The sequence below is a fragment of the Coregonus lavaretus genome, assembly GCF_964263955.1.
Source record: "Coregonus lavaretus genome assembly, chromosome: 20".
In the NCBI taxonomy this organism is placed as follows: Eukaryota; Metazoa; Chordata; class Actinopteri; order Salmoniformes; family Salmonidae; genus Coregonus; species Coregonus lavaretus.
Window position 1 is genome coordinate 44,314,822 of NC_140007.1, and position 23,719 is coordinate 44,338,540.

Here is a 23,719-nt window from a genome sequence, read left to right on the forward strand (position 1 = left end):
AAATAACCAACTATTGCTTTCATTTGTATGGCGCAGCCAGGCTGCACAGACCCATAACATATAGGCCTAATTCAACTCAAATTATGCTATTCTATTATTTAGAAAATACATTTTAGTCTTATAATGTTTCTTAGGACCTGTCTAAATTAATTAATAATGGATTTATTTTTGATGGTGTATCTCCTCAATGGATTATTAAAATAGATGCCCACCCACATCTGCACACCACTACTACCACTCATCCCGGCATGCTGACTCATCCCCGGCATGCTGGCTCATCCCCGTCCTGCGGCCAACAAGGCAGAGTTAATCTCAGCCTATGCTACCCTGAGACACTGGACCCTGCAATGTTCACAAAGCGCTTTGTACACCAAAATGTCAGTCAGAACCAGTCCAGAACCGCTCAAAGTCCCCTAAATTGGGGACTTAACATCTAATAGGATTTAATTAAACAGCAAAACGTTCTCTCAGCTCCATGGATACATTTGTAGAATTGCAGGAAATTGGCAAAACATGGGTTATCAAGATGGGGTTATCATTTTCTTTTCTAAAAATCAGTAGCGCCCATTGCCACAACTATACCTCTTTTTGATCCAGAAAAAACCCTGGATTACATCATATAATCATCATCATCATCATCATCATCATCATCAGACATGTAATATACCCTGGTGGGTCTAATCCTGGATGCTGATCGCTTAAAACCACGTTCCACCCGGTGTCTATTCCACATGTTACCACCGGCTGAGGCTATTACATTGAAATGCTTATTCAATGTTACATCTGACTGCGCAATCCACTGTCTCAGCCCAGCCAGACAGTTTCTCAACTTTGATCTCCACTGTCTCAGCCCAGCCAGACAGTTTCTCAACTTTGATCTCCACTGTCTCAGCTCAGCCAGACAGTTTCTCAACTTGATCTCCACTGTCTCAGCCCAGCCAGACAGTTTCTCAACTTGATCTCCACTGTCTCAGCCCAGCCAGACAGTTTCTCAACTTGATCTCCACTGTCTCAGCCCAGCCAGACAGTTTCTCAACTTGATCTCCACTGTCTCAGCCCAGCCAGACAGTTTCTCAACTTGATCTCCATTGTCTCAGCCCAGCCAGACAGTTTCTCAACTTGATCTCCACTGTCTCAGCCCAGCCAGACAGTTTCTCAACTTGATCTCCACTGTCTCAGCCCAGCCAGACAGTTTCTCAACTTGATCTCCATTGTCTCAGCCCAGCCAGACAGTTTCTCAACTTGATCTCCACTGTCTCAGCCCAGCCAGACAGTTTCTCAACTTGATCTCCACTGTCTCAGCCCAGCCAGACAGTTTCTCAACTTGATCTCCATTGTCTCAGCCCAGCCAGACAGTTTCTCAACTTGATCTCCACTGTCTCAGCCCAGCCAGACAGTTTCTCAACATGATCTCCATTGTCTCAGCCCAGCCAGACAGTTTCTCAACTTGATCTCCATTGTCTCAGCCCAGCCAGACAGTTTCTCAACTTGATCTCCACTGTAAAAAGCATCTGGACATTTTCTCCCATGTATTTCAGACTAGCATTTGGTTTTCAACAACGGAGATTTGTATTAAACCTTGCCGACATTTGCAACATTGTTTCAATATTGAAATTCAATCTCCAGCTGTCCGACAGTATTGAACGAGACAGGCAGTTTGGCCGCTTTTCTCAGCCAGTTTGCTGTCATTCCAGCTTCAGTTTGAAATGATTGTGTTAGCTGTGTTGATGGCTAGCTCCTCTGAACAACAGTGTCCTGACGAGTGAGCACATTTTCTATGCCAGGAGAAATTCGCGCCTCATTAGATTGTTTTGGATGTATCCAAATAAATGTCACTAGAAAACAGCTTAAACAAATGCAAATGCGGCTACTTTGCTGTTATTCTGGCTGCACTGTTTGACGCGACTGTGTTAGCCGAAGTTGGCTAGCTAGCGAGCAAGGGAAAAGAACGTTGTCAGCCATAATGGCAACGGAACATTTAGAACCAACGACTGGATCGCGTCCATTGATTTAGAAGAAAAAGACAACGATTGGGTCGTGTCTCTGGCAAGCGAACCGGTAGAACGAACGACAAGCCGGCTTGCGTAGCAACCCTAGATTTGTGTCAGGACTATATCTCGTGGAAGGATGAATTAGTATGAATAAATTCATCAATATAACGTGTGTAATGAAAATATGTCAATCATTATTTGAATATGTTGGTAACCCGTTGTATAAAAGTGATAACGCCCTCGAAGCCGTTATATTGGCACGGTTTGACTTGGTCTCGGGCCTAACAACACCCGTGCCATTATATCCTCCAAACACCGGCTTCTCTGGCATTATCACTTAAATAATGCATCAATCTAAACCAGACCTGTAAAATATACCCAGGTCCATAGAGCTCAAGAGAGGGTAGTTGAAATGCCACTCCCACCACCTCTCACTATCTACATTATACTGTATGCACATGGACAGAGTTATGCAAGGGGGAAAAAATACACAGTGTGGATCATTTTGACAAGAAACAATCTGTATTATAAAACAATCAGGTTGTTATGGGAACCATATGCGTTATCTACACTAGACCATGAGTGTGTGTGTATCTTAAGCGCACACTAGACACTCCCTGGCTGCTGTTTGAACTGTTATCAGTCTATATCCATTAGTAGGCTCTCTTAGGAACAATACTCACTAGTGTTCGTTTCAGTACTTATCACTACGCTTTCATATCAAATCAATTGGCCTAACTAAAGCCCAGCAGATCTGCATTCTGTTTAAAGCTAGAGCAGCATATCATTCTTTTCAGATATTTATTTCTAAACTAATTTGTTCACCATATCTGTACATTACATATATGTTACACATTAGTATTTTACAAAGAAACAGTAGAAGAGGCTCTACTGTACAACACTAGGCTCACAAGGCCAACAGCGCAGCCAGTCACCATAGCCTGCAGCCATGGACACTGGTAATGTGAGTCCCTGTCCGACTGTCTTCATCGATCTCCTTTGCATTATTGTAGCCATTTTCTGTAGCCTGTCAACTATGCCTCTGTCTATCCCTGTTCTCTCCTCTCCGCACAGGCCATACAAAACGCCTCACACCGCGTGGCTGCTGCCTCTCTAACCTGGTGGTCCCAGCACGCACCACCCACGTGGAGTTCCAGGTCTCAGGCAGCCTCTGGAACTGCCGTTCTGCTGCCAACAAGGCAGAGTTCATCTCAGCCTATGCTACCCTCCAGTCCCTCGACTTCTTGGCGCTGACGGAAACATGGATTACCACTGAAAACACTGCTACTGCTACTGCTCTCTCCTCATCTGACCATGTTTTCTCGCATACCCCAAGAGCATCTGGTCAGCGGGGTGGTGGCACAGGAATCCTCATCTCTCCCAAGTGGACATTCTCTATTTTTCCCCTGACCCATCAGTCTATCTCATTTGAATTCCATGCTGTCACAGTCACTAGCACATTTAAGCTTAACATCCTTGTCATTTATCGCCCTCCAGGTTCCCTTGGAGAGTTCATCAATGAGCTTGACGCCTTGATAAGTTCCTTTCCTGAGGATGGTTCACCCCTCACAGTTCTGGGGGACTTCAACCTCCCTACGTCTACCTTTGACTCATTTCTCTCTGCCTCCTTCTTTCCACTCCTCTCCTCTTTTGACCTCACCCTCTGACCGTCCCCCCCTACTCACAAGGCAGGCAATACGCTTGACCTCATCTTTACTAGATGCTGTTCTTCTACTAATCTCACTGCAACTCCCCTCCATGTCTCCGATCACTACTTTGTATCCTTTTCTCTCTCGCTCTCCTCCAACACTACTCACTCTGCACCTACTCAGATGGTAATGCGCCGTCGCAACCTTCGCTCTCTCTCTCCCGCTACTCTCTCCTCTTCCATCCTATCATCTCTTCCCTCTGCTCAATCCTTCTCCCTCCAATCTCCTGATTATGCCTCCTCAACCCTCCTCTCCTCCCTTTCTGTATCCTTTGACTCTCTATGTCCCCTATCCTCCCGGCCGGCTCGGTCCTCCCCTCCAGCTCCGTGGCTTGATGACTCATTGCGAGCTCACAGAACAGGGCTCCGGGCAGCCGAGCGGAAATGGAGGAAAACTAGACTCCCTGCGGACCTGGCATTTTTTCACTCCCTCCTCTCTACATTTTCTTCATCTGTTTCTGCTGCTAAAGCCACTTTCTACCACTCTAAATTCCAAGCATCTGCCTCTAACCCTAGGAAGCTCTCTGCCACCTTCTCCTCCCTGCTGAATCCTCCTCCCCCCCACCTCCCTCTCTGTGGATGACTTCGTCAACCATTTTGAAAAGAAGGTTGACGACATCCGATCCTCGTTTGTTAAGTCAAATGACACTGCTGGTCCTGCTCACGCTGCCCTACCCTATGCTTTGACTTCTTTCTCCCCTCTCTCTCCAGATAAAATCTTTCGACTTGTGACGGCCGGCTGCCCAACAACCTGCCCGCTTGACCCTATCCCCTCCTCTCTTCTCCAGACCATCTCCGGTGACCTTCTCCCTTACCTCACCTCGCTCGTCAACTCATCCTTGACCGCTGGCCATGTCCCTTCCGTCTTCAAGAGAGCGAGAGTTGCACCCCTTCTCAAAAAACCAACACTCGATCCCTCTGATGTCAACAACTACAGACCAGTATCCCTTCTTTCTTTTCTCTCCAAAACTCTTGAGCGTGCCGTCTTTAGCCAACTCTCTTGCTATCTCTCTCAGAATGACCTTCTTGATCCAAACCAGTCAGGTTTCAAGACTGGTCATTCAACTGAGACTGCTCTTCTCTGTGTCACGGAGGCTCTCCGCACTGCTAAAGCTAACTCTCTCTCCTCTGCCTTTGTCCTTCTAGACCTGTCTGCTGCCTTTGATACTGTGAACCATCAGATCCTCCTCTCCACCCTCTCCGAGCTGGGCATCTCCGGCGCGGCTCACTCTTGGATTGCGTCCTACCTGACCGGTCGCTCCTACCAAGTGGCGTGGCGAGAAGCTGTCTCCGCACCACGTGCTCTCACCACTGGTGTCCCCCAGGGCTCAGTTCTAGGCCCTCTCCTATTCTCGCTATACACCAAGTCACTTGGCTCTGTCATATCCTCACATGGCCTCTCCTATCATTGCTATGCAGACGACACACAACTAATCTTCTCCTTTCCCCCTTCTGATAACCATGTCTGGCAGATTTATCAGTGTGGATGACGGATCACCACCTCAAGCTGAACCTCGGCAAGACGGAGCTGCTCTTCCTCCCGGGGAAGGACTGCCCGTTCCATGATCTCGCCATCACGGTTGACAACTCCGTTGTGGCCTCCTCCCAGAGTGCGAAGAGCCTTGGCGTGACCCTGGACAACACCCTGTCGTTCTCCGCTAACATCAAGGCGGTGACCCGATCCTGTAGGTTCATGCTCTACAACATTCGGAGAGTACGAACCTGCCTTACACAGGAAGCGGCACAGGTCCTAATCCAGGCACTTGTCATCTCCCGTCTGGATTACTGCAACTCGTTGTTGGCTGGGCTCCCTGCCTGTGCCATTAAACCCCTACAACTCATCCAGAATGCCGCAGCCCGTCTGGTGTTCAACCTTCCCAAGTTCTCTCACGTCACCCCGCTCCTCTGCACACTCCACTGGCTTCCAGTTGAAGCTCACATCTGCTACAAGACCATGGTGCTTGCCTACGGAGCTGTGAGGGGAACGGAACCTCCGTACCTTTAGGCTCTGATCAGTCCCTACACTCAAGCGAGGGCATTGCGTTCATCCACCTCTGGCCTGCTGGCCCCCCTACCTCTGCGGAAGCACAGTTCCCGCTCAGCCCAGTCAAAACTGTTCGCTGCTCTGGCACCCCAATGGTGGAACAAACTCCCTCACGACGCCAGGACAGCGGAGTCACTCACCACCTCCCGGAGACACTTGAAACCCCACCTCTTTAAGGAATACCTGGGATAGGATAAAGTAATCCTTCTACCCCCCCCTTACCCCCCCCCCCCCAAAAAAAAAACTAACAAAAAAAACATTGTAAAGTGGTTATCCCACTGGCTATAAGGTGAATGCACCAATTTGTAAGTCGCACTGGATAAGAGCGTCTGCTAAATGACGTAAATGTAAATGTAAATGTATCAGCACACAGGTCAATCATCACACAGGTCATCATCACACAGGTCATCAGCACACAGGTCATCATCACACAGGTCATCATCATCACACAGGTCATCAGCACACAGGTCATCATCACACAGGTCATCATCACACAGGTCATCATCACACAGGTCATCATCACACAGGTCATCATCATCACACAGGTCATCATCACACAGGTCATCATCACACAGGTCATCATCATCACACAGGTCATCATCACACAGGTCATCATCATCACACAGGTCATCCATCATCATCACACAGGTCATCATCACACAGGTCATCATCACACAGGTCATCATCAGCACACAGGTCATCAGCTCACCCCGATACACTGACACACACACACAATCTCTCTCTCTCTCTCTCTCAATTCAATTTCAATTTAAGGGCTTTATTGGCATGGGAAACGTATGTTAATATTGCCAAAGCAAGTGAAGTAGATAGTAAACAAAAGTGAAATAAACAATAAATATTAACAGTAAACATTACACTCAGAAGTTCCAAAAGAATAAAGACATTTCAAATGTCATATTATGTCTATATACAGTGTTGTAACAATGTGCAAATAGTTAAAGTACAAATGGGAAAATAAATAAATATGGGTTGTATTTACAATGGTGTTTGTTCTTCACTGGTTGCCCTTTTCTTGTGGCAACAGGTCCCAAATCTTGCTGCTGTGATGGCACACTGTGGTTTTTCACCCAGTAGATAAGGGAGTTTATCAAAATTGGGTTTGTTTTCTAATTCTTTGTTAGGAAGTGCAGCTCAGTTTCCACCTCATTTTGTGGGCAGTGTGCACATAGCCTGTCTTCTCTTGAGAGCCAGGTCTGCCTACGGTCCTTTCTCAATAGCAAGGCTATGCTCACTGAGTCTGTACATAGTCAAAGCTTTCCTTAAGTTTGGGTCAGTCACAGTGGTCAGGTATTCTGCCACTGTGTACTCTCTGTTTATAGCCAAATAGCATTCTAGTTTGCTCTGTTTTCTTGTTAATTCTTTCCAATGTGTCAAGTAATTCTCTTTTTGTTTTCTCATGATTTGGCTGGGTCTAATTGTGTTGTTGTTGTTGTTGTCCTGGGGCTGTAATTGTGTTGTTGTTGTTGTCCTGGTGTCACGTACGTTAAGGAACGGGACGGACCAAGGTGCAGCGTGAAAGGCGTACATGTTTATTAAAGAATAAACACACGACACAGTAACCAAAATAACAAAACTTAACCGTGACGGTCCAAAGGCTAACACACAAGCCTAACACAGGAACACAACAAAAACACACAACACAGGCAGGAAAACTGGCTGCCTAAGTATGATCCCCAATCAGAGACAACGAGCGACCGCTGCCTCTGATTGGGAACCACACCCGGCCAAACATAGAAATACAAACATAGAAATTCACACCCTGACCAAACTAGCTAGAGTTCTATAGGCCAGGGCGTGACACCCGGGGCTCTGTGGGGTCTGTTTGTGTTTGTGAACAGAGCCCCAGGACCAGCTTACTTAGGGGACTCTTCTCCAAGTTCATCTCTCTGTAGGTGATGGCTTTGTTATGGAAGGTTTGGGAATCGCTTCCTTTTAAGTGGTTATAGAATTTAATGGCTCTTTTCTGGATTTGGATAATTAGCGGGTATCGGCCTAATTCTGCTCTGCATGCATTATTTCGTGTTTTTCGTTGTACACAGAGGATATTTTTGCAGAATTCTGCATCCAGAGTCTCAATTTGGTGTTTGTCCCATTTTGTGAATTATTGGTTGGTGAGCGGACCCCAGACCTCACAACCATAAAGGGCAATGGGTTCTATAACTGATTGAAGTATTTTTAGCCAGATTCTAATTGGTATGTCAAATTGTATGTTCCTTTTGATGGCATAGAAGGCCCTTCTTGCCTTGTCTCTCAGATCGTTCACAGATTTGTGGAAGTTACCTGTGGCGCTGATGTTTAGGCCGAGGTATGTATAGTTTTTTGTGTGCTCTAGGGCAACTGTGTCTAATGGAATTTGTATTTGTGGTCCTGGCAACTGGACCTTTTTTGGAACACCATTATTTTTGTCTTACTGAGATTTACTGTCAGGGCCCAGGTCTGACAGAATCTGTGCAGAAGATTTAAGTGCTGCTGTAGGCCGTCCTTGGATGGTGACAGAAGCACCAGATCATCAGCAAACAGTAGACATTTGACTTCAGATTCTAGTAGGGTGAGGCCGGGTGCTGCAGACTGTTCTAGTGCCCTCGCCAATTCGTTGATATATATGTTGAAGAGGGTGGGGCTTAAACTGAATCCCTGTCTCACCCCACGGCCCTGTGGAAAGAAATGTGTGTGTTTTTTGCCAATTTTAACCGCACACTTGTTGTTTGTGTACATGGATTTTATAACTTCGTATGTTTTTCCCCCAACCACACCTTCCATCAATTTGTATAGCAGACCCTCATGCCAAATTGAGTCAAAAGCTTTTTTGAAATCAACAAAGCATGAGAAGACTTTGCCTTTGTTTTGTTTTGTTTGTTTGTCAATTAGGGTGTACACGGCGAAAACGTGGTCTGTCGTACGGTAATTTTGTAAAAAGCCAATTTGACATTTGCTCAGTACATTGTTTTCACTGAGGAAATGAACTAGTCTGCTGTTAATGATAATGCAGAGGATTTTCCCAAGGTTTGCTGTTGACGCATATCCCACGGTAGTTATTGGGGTCAAATTTGGCTCCACTTTTGTGGATTGGGGTGATAAGTCCTTGGTTCCAAATATTGGGGAAGATGCCAGAGCTAAGGATGATGTTAAAGAGTTTAAGTATAGCCAATTGGAATTTGTGGTCTGTATATTTTATAATTTCATTGAGGATACCATCAACACCACAGGCCTTTTTGGGTTGGAGGGTTTGTATTTTGTCCTGTAGTTCATTCAATGTAATTGGAGAATCCAGTGGGTTCTGGTAGTCTTTAATAGTTGATTCTAAGATTTGCATTTGATCATGTATATTTTTTTGCTGTTTGTTCTTTGTTATAGGGCCAAAAATATTGGAGAAGTGGTTTACCCATACATCTCCATTTTGGATAGATAGCTCATCATGTTGTTGTTTGTTGAGTGTTTTCCAATTTTCCCAGAAGTGGTTAGAGTCTATGGATTCTTCAATTACATTGAGCTGATTTCTGACATGCTGTTCCTTCTTTTTCCGTAGTGTATTTCTGTATTGTTTTAGTGATTCACCATAGTGAAGGCGTAGGCTCAGGTTTTCAGGGTCTCTATGTTTTTGGTTGGATAGGTTTCTCAATTTCTTTCTTAGGTTTTTGCATTCTTCATCAAACCATTTGTCACTGTTGTTACTTTTCTTCAGTTTTCTGTTAGAGATTTTTAGATTTGATAGGGAAGCTGAGAGGTCAAATATACTGTTTAGGTTTTCTACTGCCAAGTTTACACCTTCACTATTACAGTGGAACATTTTGTCCAGGAAGCTCTCTAAAAGGGATTGAATTTGTTGTTGCCTAATTGTTTTTTGGTAGGTTTCAACACTACTTTCCTTCCATCTATAGCATTTCTTAATATTATTCAGTTCCCTTGGCTTTGATGCCTCATGATTGAGTATTGCTCTGTTCAAGTAGACTGTGATTTTGCTGTGGTCTGATAGGGGTGTCAGTGGGCTGACTGTGAACGCTCTGAGAGACTCTGGGTTGAGGTCAGTGATAAAGTAGTCTATTGTACTACTGCCAAGAGATGAGTTATAGGTGTACCTACCAAAGGAGTCCCCTCGAAGCCTAACATTGACTATGTACATACCCAGTGTGCGACAGAGCTGCAGGAGTTGCGACCCATTTTTGTTGGTTATGTTGTCGTAGTTGTGCCTAGGGGGGCATATGGGGGAGGGAATGCTGTCACCTCCAGGTAGGTGTTTGTCCCCCTGTCTGCTGAGGGTGTCAGGTTCTTGTCCAGTTCTGGCATTTAGGTCGCCACAGACTAGTACATGTCCCTGGGTCTGGAAATGATTGATTTCCCCCTCCGGGATGGAGAAGCTGTCTTCATTAAAGTATAGGGATTCTAGTGGGGGCATATACAGTTGAAGTCGGAAGTTTACATACACTTAGGTTGGAGTCAATAAAACTTGTTTTTCAACCACTCCACAAATTTCTTGATAACAAACTATAGTTTTGGCAAGTCGGTTAGGACATCTACTTTGTGCATGACACAAGTAATTTTTCCAACAATTGTTTACAAACAGATTATTTCACTTATAATTCACTGTATCACAATTTCAGAAGTTTACATACACTAAGTTGACTGTGCCTTTAAACAGCTTGGAAAATTCCAGAAAATGATGTGATGGCTTTAGAAGCTTCTGATAGGCTAATTGACATCATTTGTGGATGTATTTCAAGGCCTACCTTCAAACTCAGTGCCTCTTTGCTTGACATCATGGGAAAATCAAAAGAAATCAGCCAAGACCTCAGAAGAAAAATTGTAGACCTCCACAAGTCTGGTTCATCCTTGGGAGCAATTTTCAAACACCTGAAGGTACCACATTCATCTGTACAAACAATAGTACGCAAGTATAAACCACGCAGACGTCATACCGCTCAGGAAGGAGACGCGTTCTGTCTCCTAGAGATTAACGTACTTTGGTGCGAAAAGTGCAAATCAATCCCAGAACACCAGCAAAGGACCTTGTGAAGATGCTGTAGGAAAGTATCTATATCCACAGTAAAATGAGACCTATATCGACATAACCTGAAAGGCCGCTCAGCAAGGAAGAAGCCACTGCTCCAAAACCGCCATAAAAAAGCCAGACTATGGTTTGCAACTGCACATGGGGACAAAGATCGTACTTTTTGGAGAGATGTCCTCTGGTCTGATGAAACAAAAATGGAAATGTTTGGACATAATAACCATCGTTATGTTTGAAGGAAAAAGGGGAAGGCTTGCAAGCCGAAGAACACCATCCCAACCGTGAAGCACGGGGGTGGCAGAATCATGTTGTGGGGGTGCTTTGCTGCAGGAGGGACTGGTGCACTTCACAAAATAGATGGCATCATGAGGAAGGAAAATTATGTGGATATATTGAAGCAACATCTCAAGACATCAGTCAGGAAGTTAAAGCTTGGGTTGCAAATGGGTCTTCCAAATGGACAATGACCCCAAGCATACTTCCAAAGTTGTGGCAAAATAGCTTAAGGACAACAAAGTCAAGGTATTGGAGTGGCCATCACAAAGTCCTGACCTCAACCTATAGAAAATCTGTGGGCAGAACTGAAAAGCATGTGCGAGCAAGGAGGCCTACAAACCTGACTCAGTTACACCAGCTCTGTCAGGAGGAATGGACCAAAATTCACCCAACTTATTGTGGGAAGCTTGTGGAAGACTACCCGAAACGTTTGGCCCAAGTTAAACAATTTAAAGGCAATGCTACCAAATACTAATTGAGTGTATGATTAAATAAATAAAAGCTGAAATAAATCATTCTCTCTACTATTATTCTGACATTTCACATTCTTAAAATAAAGTGGTGATCCTAACTGACCTAAGACAGGGAATTAAATGTCAGGAATTGTGAAAAACTGAGTTTAAATGTATTTGGCTAAGGTGTATGTAAACTTCTGACTTCAACTGTAGGTAGCACACAGGAGGACATTTTTCTCTGTAGGGATAATTTCCTTTTGAATTTCTAGCCAAATGTAAAATGTTCCTGTTTTGATTAATTTAATAGAGTGAGTTAGGTCTGCTCTATACCAAATTAGCATACCCTCTGAGTCCCTTCCCTGTTTCACACCTGGTAGTTTGGTGGATGGGACTACCACCTCTCTGTAACCTAGAGGGCAACCAGTGGGTCCGTCTCCTCTATACCATGTTTCTTGTAGGATGACAATGTCTGTATTTCCGATTTCTTTGGTGAAGTCCAGGTTCCTGCTCTTTAGGCCAAAGGCAGATGACCTCAGGCCTTGGATATTCCAGGATGAAATAGTGAAGGCTTTGTGTTCTCTAAAGTGTCTAATGTTGTTGGTTGTGTGGTTTGGCCTCAGGCCAGTAATTGTGAGCAGAGCCTGCTGAGCATCTGGTACATGCCATTGGCTTGGGCTAGTGTAAGAGTGGGGTTTGGGCCTGTTTGCCTGCTCACGGCCTGGGCGTATGTGTGACTTTCATGTTGAGGCCCTCTTTGCGGGAGTGGGGGGCATGGGGTGGGTAGGAGGGGCATAGGTCTGATCTGAGGGGGCCTAAATGGGGTGTGGGCATGGTTGACTTGGGGGGGTGTTAATTGGTGGGGGTGGGGGTGTAGATGTGGCTGATGGTGCTGTGGTCTGGATGTAGGTCCTCTCGGCGGGGGTCCTCTATGTGTAGGTCCGGGGGGGGTCCCGCAGGTCTGGTAGAGTGTCTCGCTGGTCTGGGCGGGGTGTCTGTTGATCTGTTGCTCCTGTGTGAGGTGTTGGGTCTGCGGTTGAGGGTGATATCCTTTAGGGTCCGGGCGAAGGTGGGCACTGCTGCCTTGTATGTGGTGCTCTGTAGCTCAGCTGGTAGAGTTTGGCGCTTGTAACGCCAAGGTAGTGGGTTCGATCCCCGGGACCACCCATACACAAAAAAAAATTATGCACGCATGACTGTAAGTCGCTTTGGATAAAAGCGTCTGCTAAATGGCATATTATTGTATAGGTGGACCTGGTCGTAAGGGCTGTTCATGTCCAGGGTGGAGTGGTGGGCCAGGTAGACATTTGGTTTTGATGAACAGTCACAGGAAATACTGGCGTTTACCTGCTGTATGGTAGCAGGGTGGAAGTCTTTTCATAGTAGCAGGGTTGAGATAACCACTTGTGCGTTCGGGAAAGTAGAAGACGCTTTTTCTATCACTCCCTTGAGTGCTGTGGCCAGCCTTTCCTGCTGTGTTCTCATGTCGTTTGTGCCTGTGTGTATTATTATGTGGCTGGGTGATCCTAGTTGGTCCTTAGACAGAAGGTCTAGGGCATGCTAGGTGTTTGGACACCAGAGTTTAGACACAGTGTGTTTGGGGAAAAGTTTATTTTCTTGTATGTATTTCCCATTTGAGTCCATAAGGAGTACAATCTGTGGCTTGTGTATGTCCTCAGTGGGTGTGGGGGAGTCGTCATGAGGGCTATCAGGGTGGCTGACAGGGGGGGTGATCAGCGTCCACACCGTGTGTGTGTGTGTGTGTGTGTGTGTGTGTGCGTGTGTGTGTGTGTAGCTACACTACCAGTTCTGCAGTCTTAATGAGACTGACAGAAGTCAATGTGATACCAAAGAGCCTACTTTTTCTTTGCAGTTAGACATGCGAGCCAGCAACCGGGAAAAAGCTAACTGTAAAATCTGTCGGGAAGTGAGCCTTCTAGCCACTGCCGCCCCTCATCTCATCATTCCCTTTGTTTTGTCTTGTTGATTACACACACCTGGTTCATATCCCCTCATCAGTACCTGTATCAGTATTCCCTCTGCCCCCCATGTCTTTGTGTGTGATTGTTTATTGTGGAGGTGACTATAGCTCGGTGGAGCTATATTGTATTTTGTATCTCCAGGATATTCACCCGTGTGCCTTGTTTTCTCCAGTTCGCCGTATTTCCGCACTGGAGTGTTTTACGCATTGCTGCGTACGGCTGTATTGCCGAATAAACCATTTATTCTGTGATTTACCCTCCTGCGCCTGACTCCGTCCTAAACCACACGCTACAGAATCACACACCCAAACAGCATGGAGTCAGCTGGAGCGGGGAATATGCCTGGAGTCGTGGAGCGGGTCCGGGAGCATTCCAACATGTTAGCCAGTTTGGGCGAAGCGATGGATCGGGTTCTCCAGGTCGTCCAACACCTGGAGAGGAGAGGACACGACCCTTCGGGACCAGCTGAGCGACCGGATCCAGCCACCCACACCCCAGCACCCAGAGGTATTCACCTATCCCGACCGAGGGAGTACATTGGCACAGCGGCCCGCTGCCAGGGATTCCTCCTGCTGCTGGACCTCTATTTTTCCATCATCAGCCCGGCTCTATCGGAGCGGGAGAAGGTGTCCGCCCTCGTTTCCTGCCTCTGTGGGAAAGCCCTGGAGTGGGCCAACGCGTTCTGGAGTGAAGGAGGAGACGCGTTGGACAACTACGGGGAGTTCGCTCGCCTCTTCCGGGCCATCTTCGATCACCCTCCCGAAGGGAGAGAGGCGGGCATGCGGCTAGTCCATCTGAGGCAGGGAACGAGGACCACGCAGGACTTTGCCCTGGAGTTTAGAACTCTAGCAGCTGGGTCTGGGTGGAACGAGTGGGCCCTCATCAATCGCTTCCGGTGCAGCCTGCGAGAGTACGTCCGAAGGGAGCTAGCCTGCCGGGATACCACGTTGACTTTCAACCAGCTGGTGGACATGGCCATCCGGTTGGACAACCTGCTGGCTTCAAGAGGACGTCCTGGAAGGGGCCTGCCCGTTTCACCCCCGTTCAACCCGGATTACGTTCCGATGGAGCTGGGTGGCGCAGCGATCCGGGAGAACGGAGCACGCTGTCGTCAGAGTTCTTCTGGGTCTGGAGGCGGCAGGCAGGGCACTCTCGTGTCATCTCAGGTAGCGCAAACCCACACTCGTTCAGAGCCCTCTGCTGCGCACTTCATCATACACGTCACCTTCCTTGATTACATGTTAGTTCCCCAGTGTAAGGCACTGGTCGATTCAGGCGCAGCTGGGAACTTCATGGACAGGTCCTTAGCTAATAGTCTATGTATCACATTGGTTCCCCTACCCATTCCATTGCCCATCAAAGCACTTGACAGTCGACCATTAGGGTCAGGTTATGTTAGGGAGGTTACAGCACCAGTCACGATGATTATGCAGGAGACCCATAGGGAGCAAATCACCTTTTTTATTATTGAGTCCCCTGATTTCCCTGTTGTGTTGGTCCTTCCCTGGCTAGCACAACATGACCACACCTTTCCATGGCCACAGAGGGTTCTCATGGGGTGGTCGCGAGAGTGTCTGGGTAGGTGTCTAGCTGTTTCCGTTGATGCAACCACGGTGGAAAGTCGAGACACTACCTCCACCGTGCGCATTCCCCCCCGAATATCTCGATTTGGCGCAAGTGTTTTCTAAAACGCAGGTGACCAAATTACCACCCCATCGGGCAGGGGATTGCGCGATAAACCTCTGGGTAGACGCTGTGCCTCCCAGGAGTCATGTATATCCCCTGTCGCAGGCTGAAACGGAGGCTATGGAGACATATGTCTCCGAGTCCCTGCGCCAGGGGTTCATATGTCCCTCCACTTCACCCGCCTCCTCAAGTTTATTTTTTGTGAAGAAGAAAGACGGAGGTCTGCATTGATTACCGGGCACTTAATCAAACTACCATTTGCTACAGTTACCCTCTACCCATCATCTCCTCTGTTATCGAATCAATGCATGGGGCGCGCTTCTTCACGAAATTAGATCTCAGGAGTGCGTACAACCTGGTGCGTGTCCGGGAAGGGGACAAGTGGAAGACAGCATTTAGCACAACCATGGGGCATTATGAATACCTGGTGATGCCGTACGGGTTGACGAATGCTCCATCAGTCTTCCAGTCCTTTGTGAAAGAGGTGTTTCGGGACGTGCTTGGTCGCGGTGTGGTGGTCTACATCGATTACATTCTGGTACATTCCGCTACGCGCGCTGAGCTTGTGTCCCTGGTTCGCAGAGTGCTGGGCCGACTGTTGGAGCATGACCTATATGCCAAGGCAGAAAAGTGTCTGTTCTTCCAACAGTCCGTCTCCTTCCTCGGATACCACATCACCACCTCAGGTGTGAAGATGGAGGGAGACCGCATTTCCGCCGTGCGGAATTGGCCGACTCCAACCACGGTGAAGGAGGTGCAGCGCTTCATTGGCTTTGCCAATTACTATCGGAGGACAGGGCTTTGGCAAGGTCGCAGTTCCCATCACCTCTCTGTTGAAGGGTGGGCCGTCCCGGCTCCGCTGGTCTGCTGAGGATGACAGGGCTTTCAGTAACCTGAGGGCTCTGTTCACCTCAGCCCCGGTACTGGCCCATCCCGATCCATCATTGCCGTTTGTAGTGGAGGTGGATGCGTCCAAGGTAGGGGTAGGCACTGTCCTATCCCAACGCTCGGGTACGCCACCCAAGCTCCGCCCCTGTGCCTTCTTCTCGAAGAAGCTCAGCAAGGCGGAGCAGAACTACGACGTTGGTGATCGGGAGCTGTTGACTGTTGTCAGAGCCCTGACCGCGTGGAGGCACTGGCTAGAGGGGGCGAAAAACTCTTTCCTCTTCTGGACTGACCACCGTAACCTGGAGTACATTTTACATTTACATTTTATCCGGGCAGCTAGGAGGCTGAACCCTTATCAGGCCAGGTGGGCCTTGTTCTTCACCAGGTTTCATTTCACGCTTTCCTACATACCAGCACTAAGAACGTGAAGGCAGACATACTGTCACAGCTGCACGGCACAGAGGAGAGGCCCATAGACAACACCTCCATACTCCCGGCCTCCTGCATTGTGGCGCCAGTAGTGTGGACTGTGGACGCGGACATAGAGCGGGTGTTACACACAGAGCCATCTCCACCTCAGTGCCCGGCTGGGCTGCGGTACGTGCCGTCTATTGTCCGTGATTGTCTTATCTATTGGGCACACACGTCCCCATCCTCTGGTCACCCAGGCATCGGCCGTACAGTGTGCTGCCTGACTGGGAAGTACTGGTGGCCTACCTTGGCTAAGGACGTGAGGGTGTATGTCTCCTCCTGCTCGGTGTGCACCCAGAGTAACGCACCTAGGCACCTTCCAGCGGGTAAGTTAAACCCCTTACCAGTTCCACAACGGCCATGGTACCACTTATCTATTGACTTTCTAACTGATCTTCCCCTCTCTCAGGGTAACACCACCAACCTGGTTGTTGTGGACCGCTTTTCTAAAGCCTGCCGCCTCCTTCCTCTGACCGGTCTCCCCACGGCCCTGAAAACTGCGGAGGCTCTGTTTACTCACGTCTTCCAGCACTACGGGGTACCAGAGGACATCGTTTCTGACCAGGGTCCCCAGTTTACGTTCAGGGTCTGGAAGGCGTTCATGGAACGTCTGGGGGTCTCGGTCAGCCTGACCTCTGGGTTTCACCCCGAGTCTAATGGGCAGGTGGAACGGGTGAATCAGGATGTGGGTAGGTTCCTGCGGTCCTACTGCCAGGACCGGCCGGGGGAGTGGCCGGTGTTCTTGCCATGGGCCGAATATGCCCAGAACTCTCTCCGCCACTCCTCCACTAACCTAAATCCCTTTAAATGTGTCTTAGGGTATCAGCCATGGCATGAGAGCCAGACCGAAGCTCCTGCTGTGGACGACTGGTTTCGGCACGCGGAGGAGACGTGGAACGCTGCCCACGTGCATCGCCAGAAAGCCAACGCTGACCGCCACCGTAGTGAGGCCCCGGTCTTTGTACCGGGTGATCGGGTCTGGCTCTCGTCCCGGAATCTGCCCCTCCGCCTTCCCTGCCGGAAGCTGAGCCCGCGGTTTGTGGGGCTGTTCAAAGTCCTGAGGAGAATAAACGAGGTTACGTATAGGTTACTACTCCCTCCTGATTACCGTATTAACCCCTCGTTTCACGTGTCTCTCCTCAGGCCGGTGGTGGCTGGTCCGCTCCAGGAGTCTGAGGTGCGGGAGGTCCCTCTGCTCCCTCTGGACATCGAGGGGGCCCCGGCGTACTCTGTCCGTTCCATCCTGGATTCGAGGCGTCGGGTGGGGGCCTTCAGTACCTCGTGGAGTGGGAGGGGTACAGTCCGGAGGAGCGGTGCTGTGTCCCGGTGAGGGATGTCCTCGATCCCTCCCTGTTGCGGGATTTCCACCGTCGCCATCTGGCTCGCCCTGCTCTGCGTCCTCCTGGCCGTCCCCGAGGCTGGTGTCGGGGTACTGCTGGAGCTGCGCGTCAAGGGGGGGGGGGGGGGGGGGGTACTGTCACGACTTCCTCCGAAGCTGCCTCCTCTCCGTACCGCTGTATTGTCGAATAAACCTTTTATTCTGTGATTTACCCTCCTGCGCCTGACTCCGTCCAAAATCACCTGCTACAACCGGTTCGAAACAAAGAAAAGTACTGGTTTATATCTTTCCTTTCTGTTTCTTTTTAAACCTATGAAATTGTACATCTTTTTTTATTTAGCTCAACGTTAAATTACTTAACCAATTATGCAGTGTGGATAGAGCAGCTTGCTATGGAGCGGGCAATCTATAGCTCAGTGAGTTGTTTACATGCGTGATGGAAAGACAAGTGTCGGGCACGAGATGCAACTGACATTTTGTTGGTGGGGAGAGAGAGAGAGAGAGAGAGAGAGAGAGAGAGACAGAGAGAGAGAGAGAGACAGAGAGAGACAGAGAGAGAGAGAGACAGAGAGAGAGAGAGAGAGAGAGAGAGAGAGAGAGAGAGAGAGAGAGAGAGAGAGAGAGAGAGAGAGAGAGAGAGAGAGACAGAGAGAGAGAGAGAGAGAGACAGAGAGAGAGACAGAGAGAGAGAGAGAGAGAGAGAGAGAGAGAGAGAGAGAGAGAGGGTGGAGGAGGAGGCTTGAAGCTCTGGACATCTTGTTATGACATGCATTATCTGAATTAGGGCCACAGAATTATACCTACGGAGGAGCGACTTCTATGGAGGAACTTAGAATGTCTTTAAACTTCAGAGTTGGCTTAACGTTGGACCAGAGAGGCTAGCTAGCTAACAAGCTTGTGTGTGCAGAGCGGTACCAGAATTAAAAACACGTCTTACATTTTTGTAGTTAATAAATCCAATGTGAAATGTGATAACTATAGTATCCCTAACTAGCATTGAATTAGCGAATCCATTATTCTCTAATAAAAAATATCTCTCCCTATCTTCTGAAACACGCTTGTAATGTCAGTAGGCTACAGCTATGCTTTGGAGGGGGATGGGCAGGTAGCCTACATGCCCACCTACTGGTAAAGATGTCCAGCTGGCAGGCAGACACTGGAAGAAGATTCTGATTGACAGAGGGAGGGCTTTGCATAGGCGCTTTGTAGTTATTAACCGGTTCCCATGCTTGTAAAATAACGGCTATGTTCCAGAACGTTATAGATCACTTTCCTTCCCGGTTCTGATTCTGTTCCCTGAACATTTTAGTTATTTTCCGGTTTTCTGTTCTGTTCCCTGAACCGGTTCCAACCCCTGGTATGTATGTACAGTATGTATGTGTGTATGTTTGTGTATGCTTGTGTGTGTGTGTGTGTGTGTGTGTGTGTGTGTGTGTGTGTGTGTGTGTGCAATTGACCAATAAAGGGATCCTAAAATCTTAAGCTATTGTGCTGCCTGCTGCAAGAAGAATCACTGCAGTCTCTCTCTGTTCCGTGCACATTATAGAGGATACATTAGTACTGTACAGTATGTGGATATTGAGATGTAGTCCATTTTTAGAAACCATGAATCACCGTCATCGCTTCTAGCGAAAAGAAAAAAAGAAGCATGGATCGCAGTGCTTGGAGGGAGGGAGGGAGGGAGGGAGGGAGGGAGGGAGGGAGGGGTGAAAGAGAAGGCATAGAATGAGGATTTTTCTTTTCTTTATGTTGAAAAGCTGTATTAAAAAAAAGGTTTAGCATGCACACTACTCACTGTCTTGCAGCTATAGGTTTGTGGTGAACTAACTCCTTGTGTTATGGTATAGGTGACTAACTCCTTGTGTTATGGTATAGGTGACTAACTCCTTGTGTTATGATATAGGTGACTAACTCCTTGTGTTATGGTATAGGTGACTAACTCCTTGTGTTATGGTATAGGTGACTAGCTCATTGTGTTATGATATAGGTGACTAACTCCTTGTGTTATGGTATAGGTGACTAACTCCTTGTGTTATGGTATAGGTGACTAACTCCTTGTGTTATGGTATAGGTGACTAACTCATTGTGTTATGGTATAGCTGACTAACTCCTTGTGTTATGGTATAGGTGTCTAACTCCTTGTGTTATGGTATAGGTGACTAACTCATTGTGTTATGATATAGGTGACTAACTCCTTGTGTTATGGTATAGGTGACTAACTCCTTGTGTTATGATATAGGTGTCTAACTCCTTGTGTTATGGTATAGGTGTCTAACTCCTTGTGTTATGGTATAGGTGACTAACTCCTTGTGTTATGGTATAGGTGACTAACTCCTTGTGTTATGGTATAGGTGACTAACTCCTTGTGTTATGGTATAGGTGTCTAACTCCTTGTGTTATGGTATAGGTGACTAACTCCTTGTGTTATGGTATAGGTGACTAACTCCTTGTGTTATGGTATAGGTGACTAACTCATTGTGTTATGGTATAGGTGACTAACTCCTTGTGTTATGGTATAGGTGTCTAACTCCTTGTGTTATGGTATAGGTGACTAACTCCTTGTGTTATGGTATAGGTGACTAACTCCTTGTGTTATGGTATAGGTGTCTAACTCCTTGTGTTATGGTATAGGTGTCTAACTCCTTGTGTTATGGTATAGGTGACTAACTCCTTGTGTTATGGTATAGGTGACTAACTCCCTGTGTTATGGTATAGGTGACTAACTCCTTGTGTTATGGTATAGGTGACTAACTCATTGTGTTATGGTATAGGTGACTAACTCCTTGTGTTATGGTATAGGTGTCTAACTCCTTGTGTTATGGTATAGGTGACTATCTCCTTGTGTTATGGTATAGGTGACTAACTCCTTGTGTTATGGTATAGGTGTCTAACTCCTTGTGTTATGGTATAGGTGACTAACTCCGTGTGTTATGGTATAGGTGACTAACTCCTTGTGTTATGGTATAGGTGACTAACTCCTTGTGTTATGGTATAGGTGTCTAACTCCTTGTGTTATGGTATAGGTGTCTAACTCCTTGTGTTATGGTATAGGTGACTAACTCCTTGTGTTATGGTATAGGTGACTAACTCCTTGTGTTATGGTATAGGTGACTAACTCCTCCTTGTGTTATGGTATAGGTGACTAACTCCCTGTGTTATGGTATAGGTGACTAACTCCTTGAGTTATGGTATAGGTGACTAACTCCCTGTGTTATGGTATAGGTGACTAACTCCTTGAGTTATGGTATAGGTGACTAACTCCTTGTGTTATGGTATAGGTGACTAACTCCTTGTGTTATGGTATAGGTGACTAACTCCTTGTGTTATGGTATATGTGACTAACTCCTTGTGTTATGGTATAGGTGACTAACTCCTTGTGTTATGGTATAGGTGTCTAACTCCTTGTGTTATGGTATAGGTGTCTAACTCCTTGTGTTATGGTATAGGTGACTAACTCCCTAACCGCCTGGTTTCTCTTTATCTCTACAGCTATAAGCGTGTGGTGACAAAGCAGCGAGCGGCCGTGGCGGTGGTGGTGTGCTGGACCGTGGCCTTCGTCGTGGGCTTGACCCCCATGCTGGGCTGGAACAACCTGTGGAGGTAGATGGCTACGTATTTTAAATTAGTTTTGTGTTGTGTTTGTTAATTACAGTGTGACATTGACTACATTGACTGTGTACGAAATAGCTTACTGTTTCCTTATGAAGTGCACTACTTTTGAACAGGGCCCATAGGGTGCCATTTCAGGCTCCCCAATTTATCCTTTCAATTATGTATTTGTAATAAGAATGATCAAATAGTTCAGCTCTTCTAATTCTGCTATTGATACTATGTATCCATAATATACCCAATTACAAGTAAATAACACCCCTGTCTCTCTCTGTCTCTCTCTCTCTCTCTCTCTCTCTCTCTCTCTCTCTCTCTCTCTCTCTCTGTCTCTCTCTCTCTCCTCCATCTCTCTCTCTCTCTCTCTCTCTCTCTCTCTCTCTCTCTCTCTCTCTCTCTCTCTCTCTCTCTCTCTCTCTCTCTCTCTCTCTCTCTCTCTCTCTCTCTCTCTCTCTGTCTCTCTGTCTCTCTGTCTCTCTGTCTCTACCCCCTCTCTTTCTCTCTCTCTCTGTTTCTCTTGTTTCTCTCTCTCTCTCCCTCTCTGTCTCTCTGTCTCTCCCCCCTCTCTTTCTCTCTCCCCCCCTTCTCCATCCCTGAAGGCTGCAGCAGAACGGTTCCCTGAACGAGGATCTCATCATCACCTGTCAGTTTGAGAACGTAATCAGCATGGACTACATGGTCTACTTCAACTTCTTCGGCTGGGTATTATAACATCTCTCTTTGTGTAGTATATCAACTGGGTGGAGGTCAAGGCGTCTGATGTTGTTTTGTTGAACTTAAGAGAAAGCATATATGTTGTTGTTAAGTAGCTCTGTAGCTCAACTAGTGCATGGGTAAAACATGGTACTGGAGCTAACACGGGACTGGACTGTGTTTCACTACAGGTGCTGCCTCCTTTACTCCTCATGCTGGTCATCTACACAGAGATCTTCTACATGATCCACAAGCAGCTCAACAAGAAGGTGAGGTGACCACCGCCCCTCCTCCCATCTATGTAGCCTCGCCCCACCTCTGTTTCAATTCCATAAGGAGTTGGCAAGAGCAGGAACAGACTAGCACCTACACTACCATCTACAGCCAGGGGGAACAGGGGGAACAGACTAGCTCCTACACTACCACCTACAGCCAGGGGGAACAGACTAGCTCCTACACTACCACCTACAGCCAGGGGGAACAGACTAGCTCCTACACTACCATCTACAGCCAGGGGGAACAGACTAGCTCCTACACTACCACCTACAGCCGGGGGAATTGATTCCCTGAGTATCTGAGTATAAGACCTATAGTAATGATTATTCATTAATAATAACAAGAATACTAAATCAAGATAATATTTACTCTTACAGGCTTGCACCGTCAGCCACACCGACCCCAACAAGTACTATGACAAGGAACTCAAACTGGCCAAGTCATTGGCTCTCGTTCTCTTCCTGTTTGCCATCAGCTGGCTTCCCCTCCACATCATCAACTGCGTCACGCTGTTCTGTCCGACCTGCGACAAACCCCTGTTCCTGATCTACATCGCTATATTGCTCACGCACGGCAACTCAGCCGTCAACCCCATCGTCTACGCCTTCCGCATCAAGAAGTTCCGCGACGCTTTCCTGAAGATCTGGAAGCAGTACTTCTGTTGTAAGGACGTACCCGCCATTTTGAACCAGCCCAGTGAGAAGGATGGGAATGAGAAGGGGAACCAGAATGGGAACGGGAATCCTAATCTGAACGGGGACTCACAGCCAGCTCTGTCGCCACCACAAGAAGGGCAGCAGCCTCCACTAGAGCAGGGGGCCAAGCACCAACTGCCACAGTCTCACAACGATGCCACACCACAGCAGAAACCCCCCATGGAGCACAACAATATCTAACTGCTCTACTTTGACGTGTCAGAAACCTGTCAGTTCCTATGTTTTGGGAGATGAATAGAGGTTGTTTGACAGGAGTCAGAGGCATCCTGATAGTATTCGTTCGGAATGTATAGCAACCAATGGAGGAGTGTGACATGGTGAAAGAAACGTTTAATCAGTCTACTTTTTGTACCTCGCACCTGGATGTGATTGGATGTTTGTGTACACTACTTTGAAAGGAGTGTGACATGGTACCTACTGAATGGAAGGATTCTGGTGCAGTGTTTGGCCACTTGCAGCTTAAGGATCCATTTTACAGACTGTGAAATCAAATTTGAACATTAATGTGGTGGTGTACAGTGGGGGAAAAAAGTATTTAGTCAGCCACCAATTGTGCAAGTTCTCC

The 23,719-nt window shown here is 47.3% G+C and overlaps 1 protein-coding gene across 1 annotated transcript in view; it reads left to right on the top strand.

Annotated features, from left to right (window-relative positions):
• The window catches only part of LOC311148185 (adenosine receptor A1-like), a gene marked incomplete at both ends in the record, with an annotated part of 36,004 nt that extends 12,670 nt beyond the window's left edge, over nucleotides 1-23,334 (top strand). The window contains 4 exons of the mRNA XM_084185069.1: nucleotides 21,353-21,463; nucleotides 22,069-22,171; nucleotides 22,354-22,431; nucleotides 22,816-23,334. Coding sequence (XP_084041195.1) covers nucleotides 21,353-21,463; nucleotides 22,069-22,171; nucleotides 22,354-22,431; nucleotides 22,816-23,334 — 811 coding nt within the window. The remainder of the gene's footprint in view (nucleotides 1-21,352; nucleotides 21,464-22,068; nucleotides 22,172-22,353; nucleotides 22,432-22,815) is intronic.
• Between the last annotated feature and the right edge of the window lie 385 nt (nucleotides 23,335-23,719).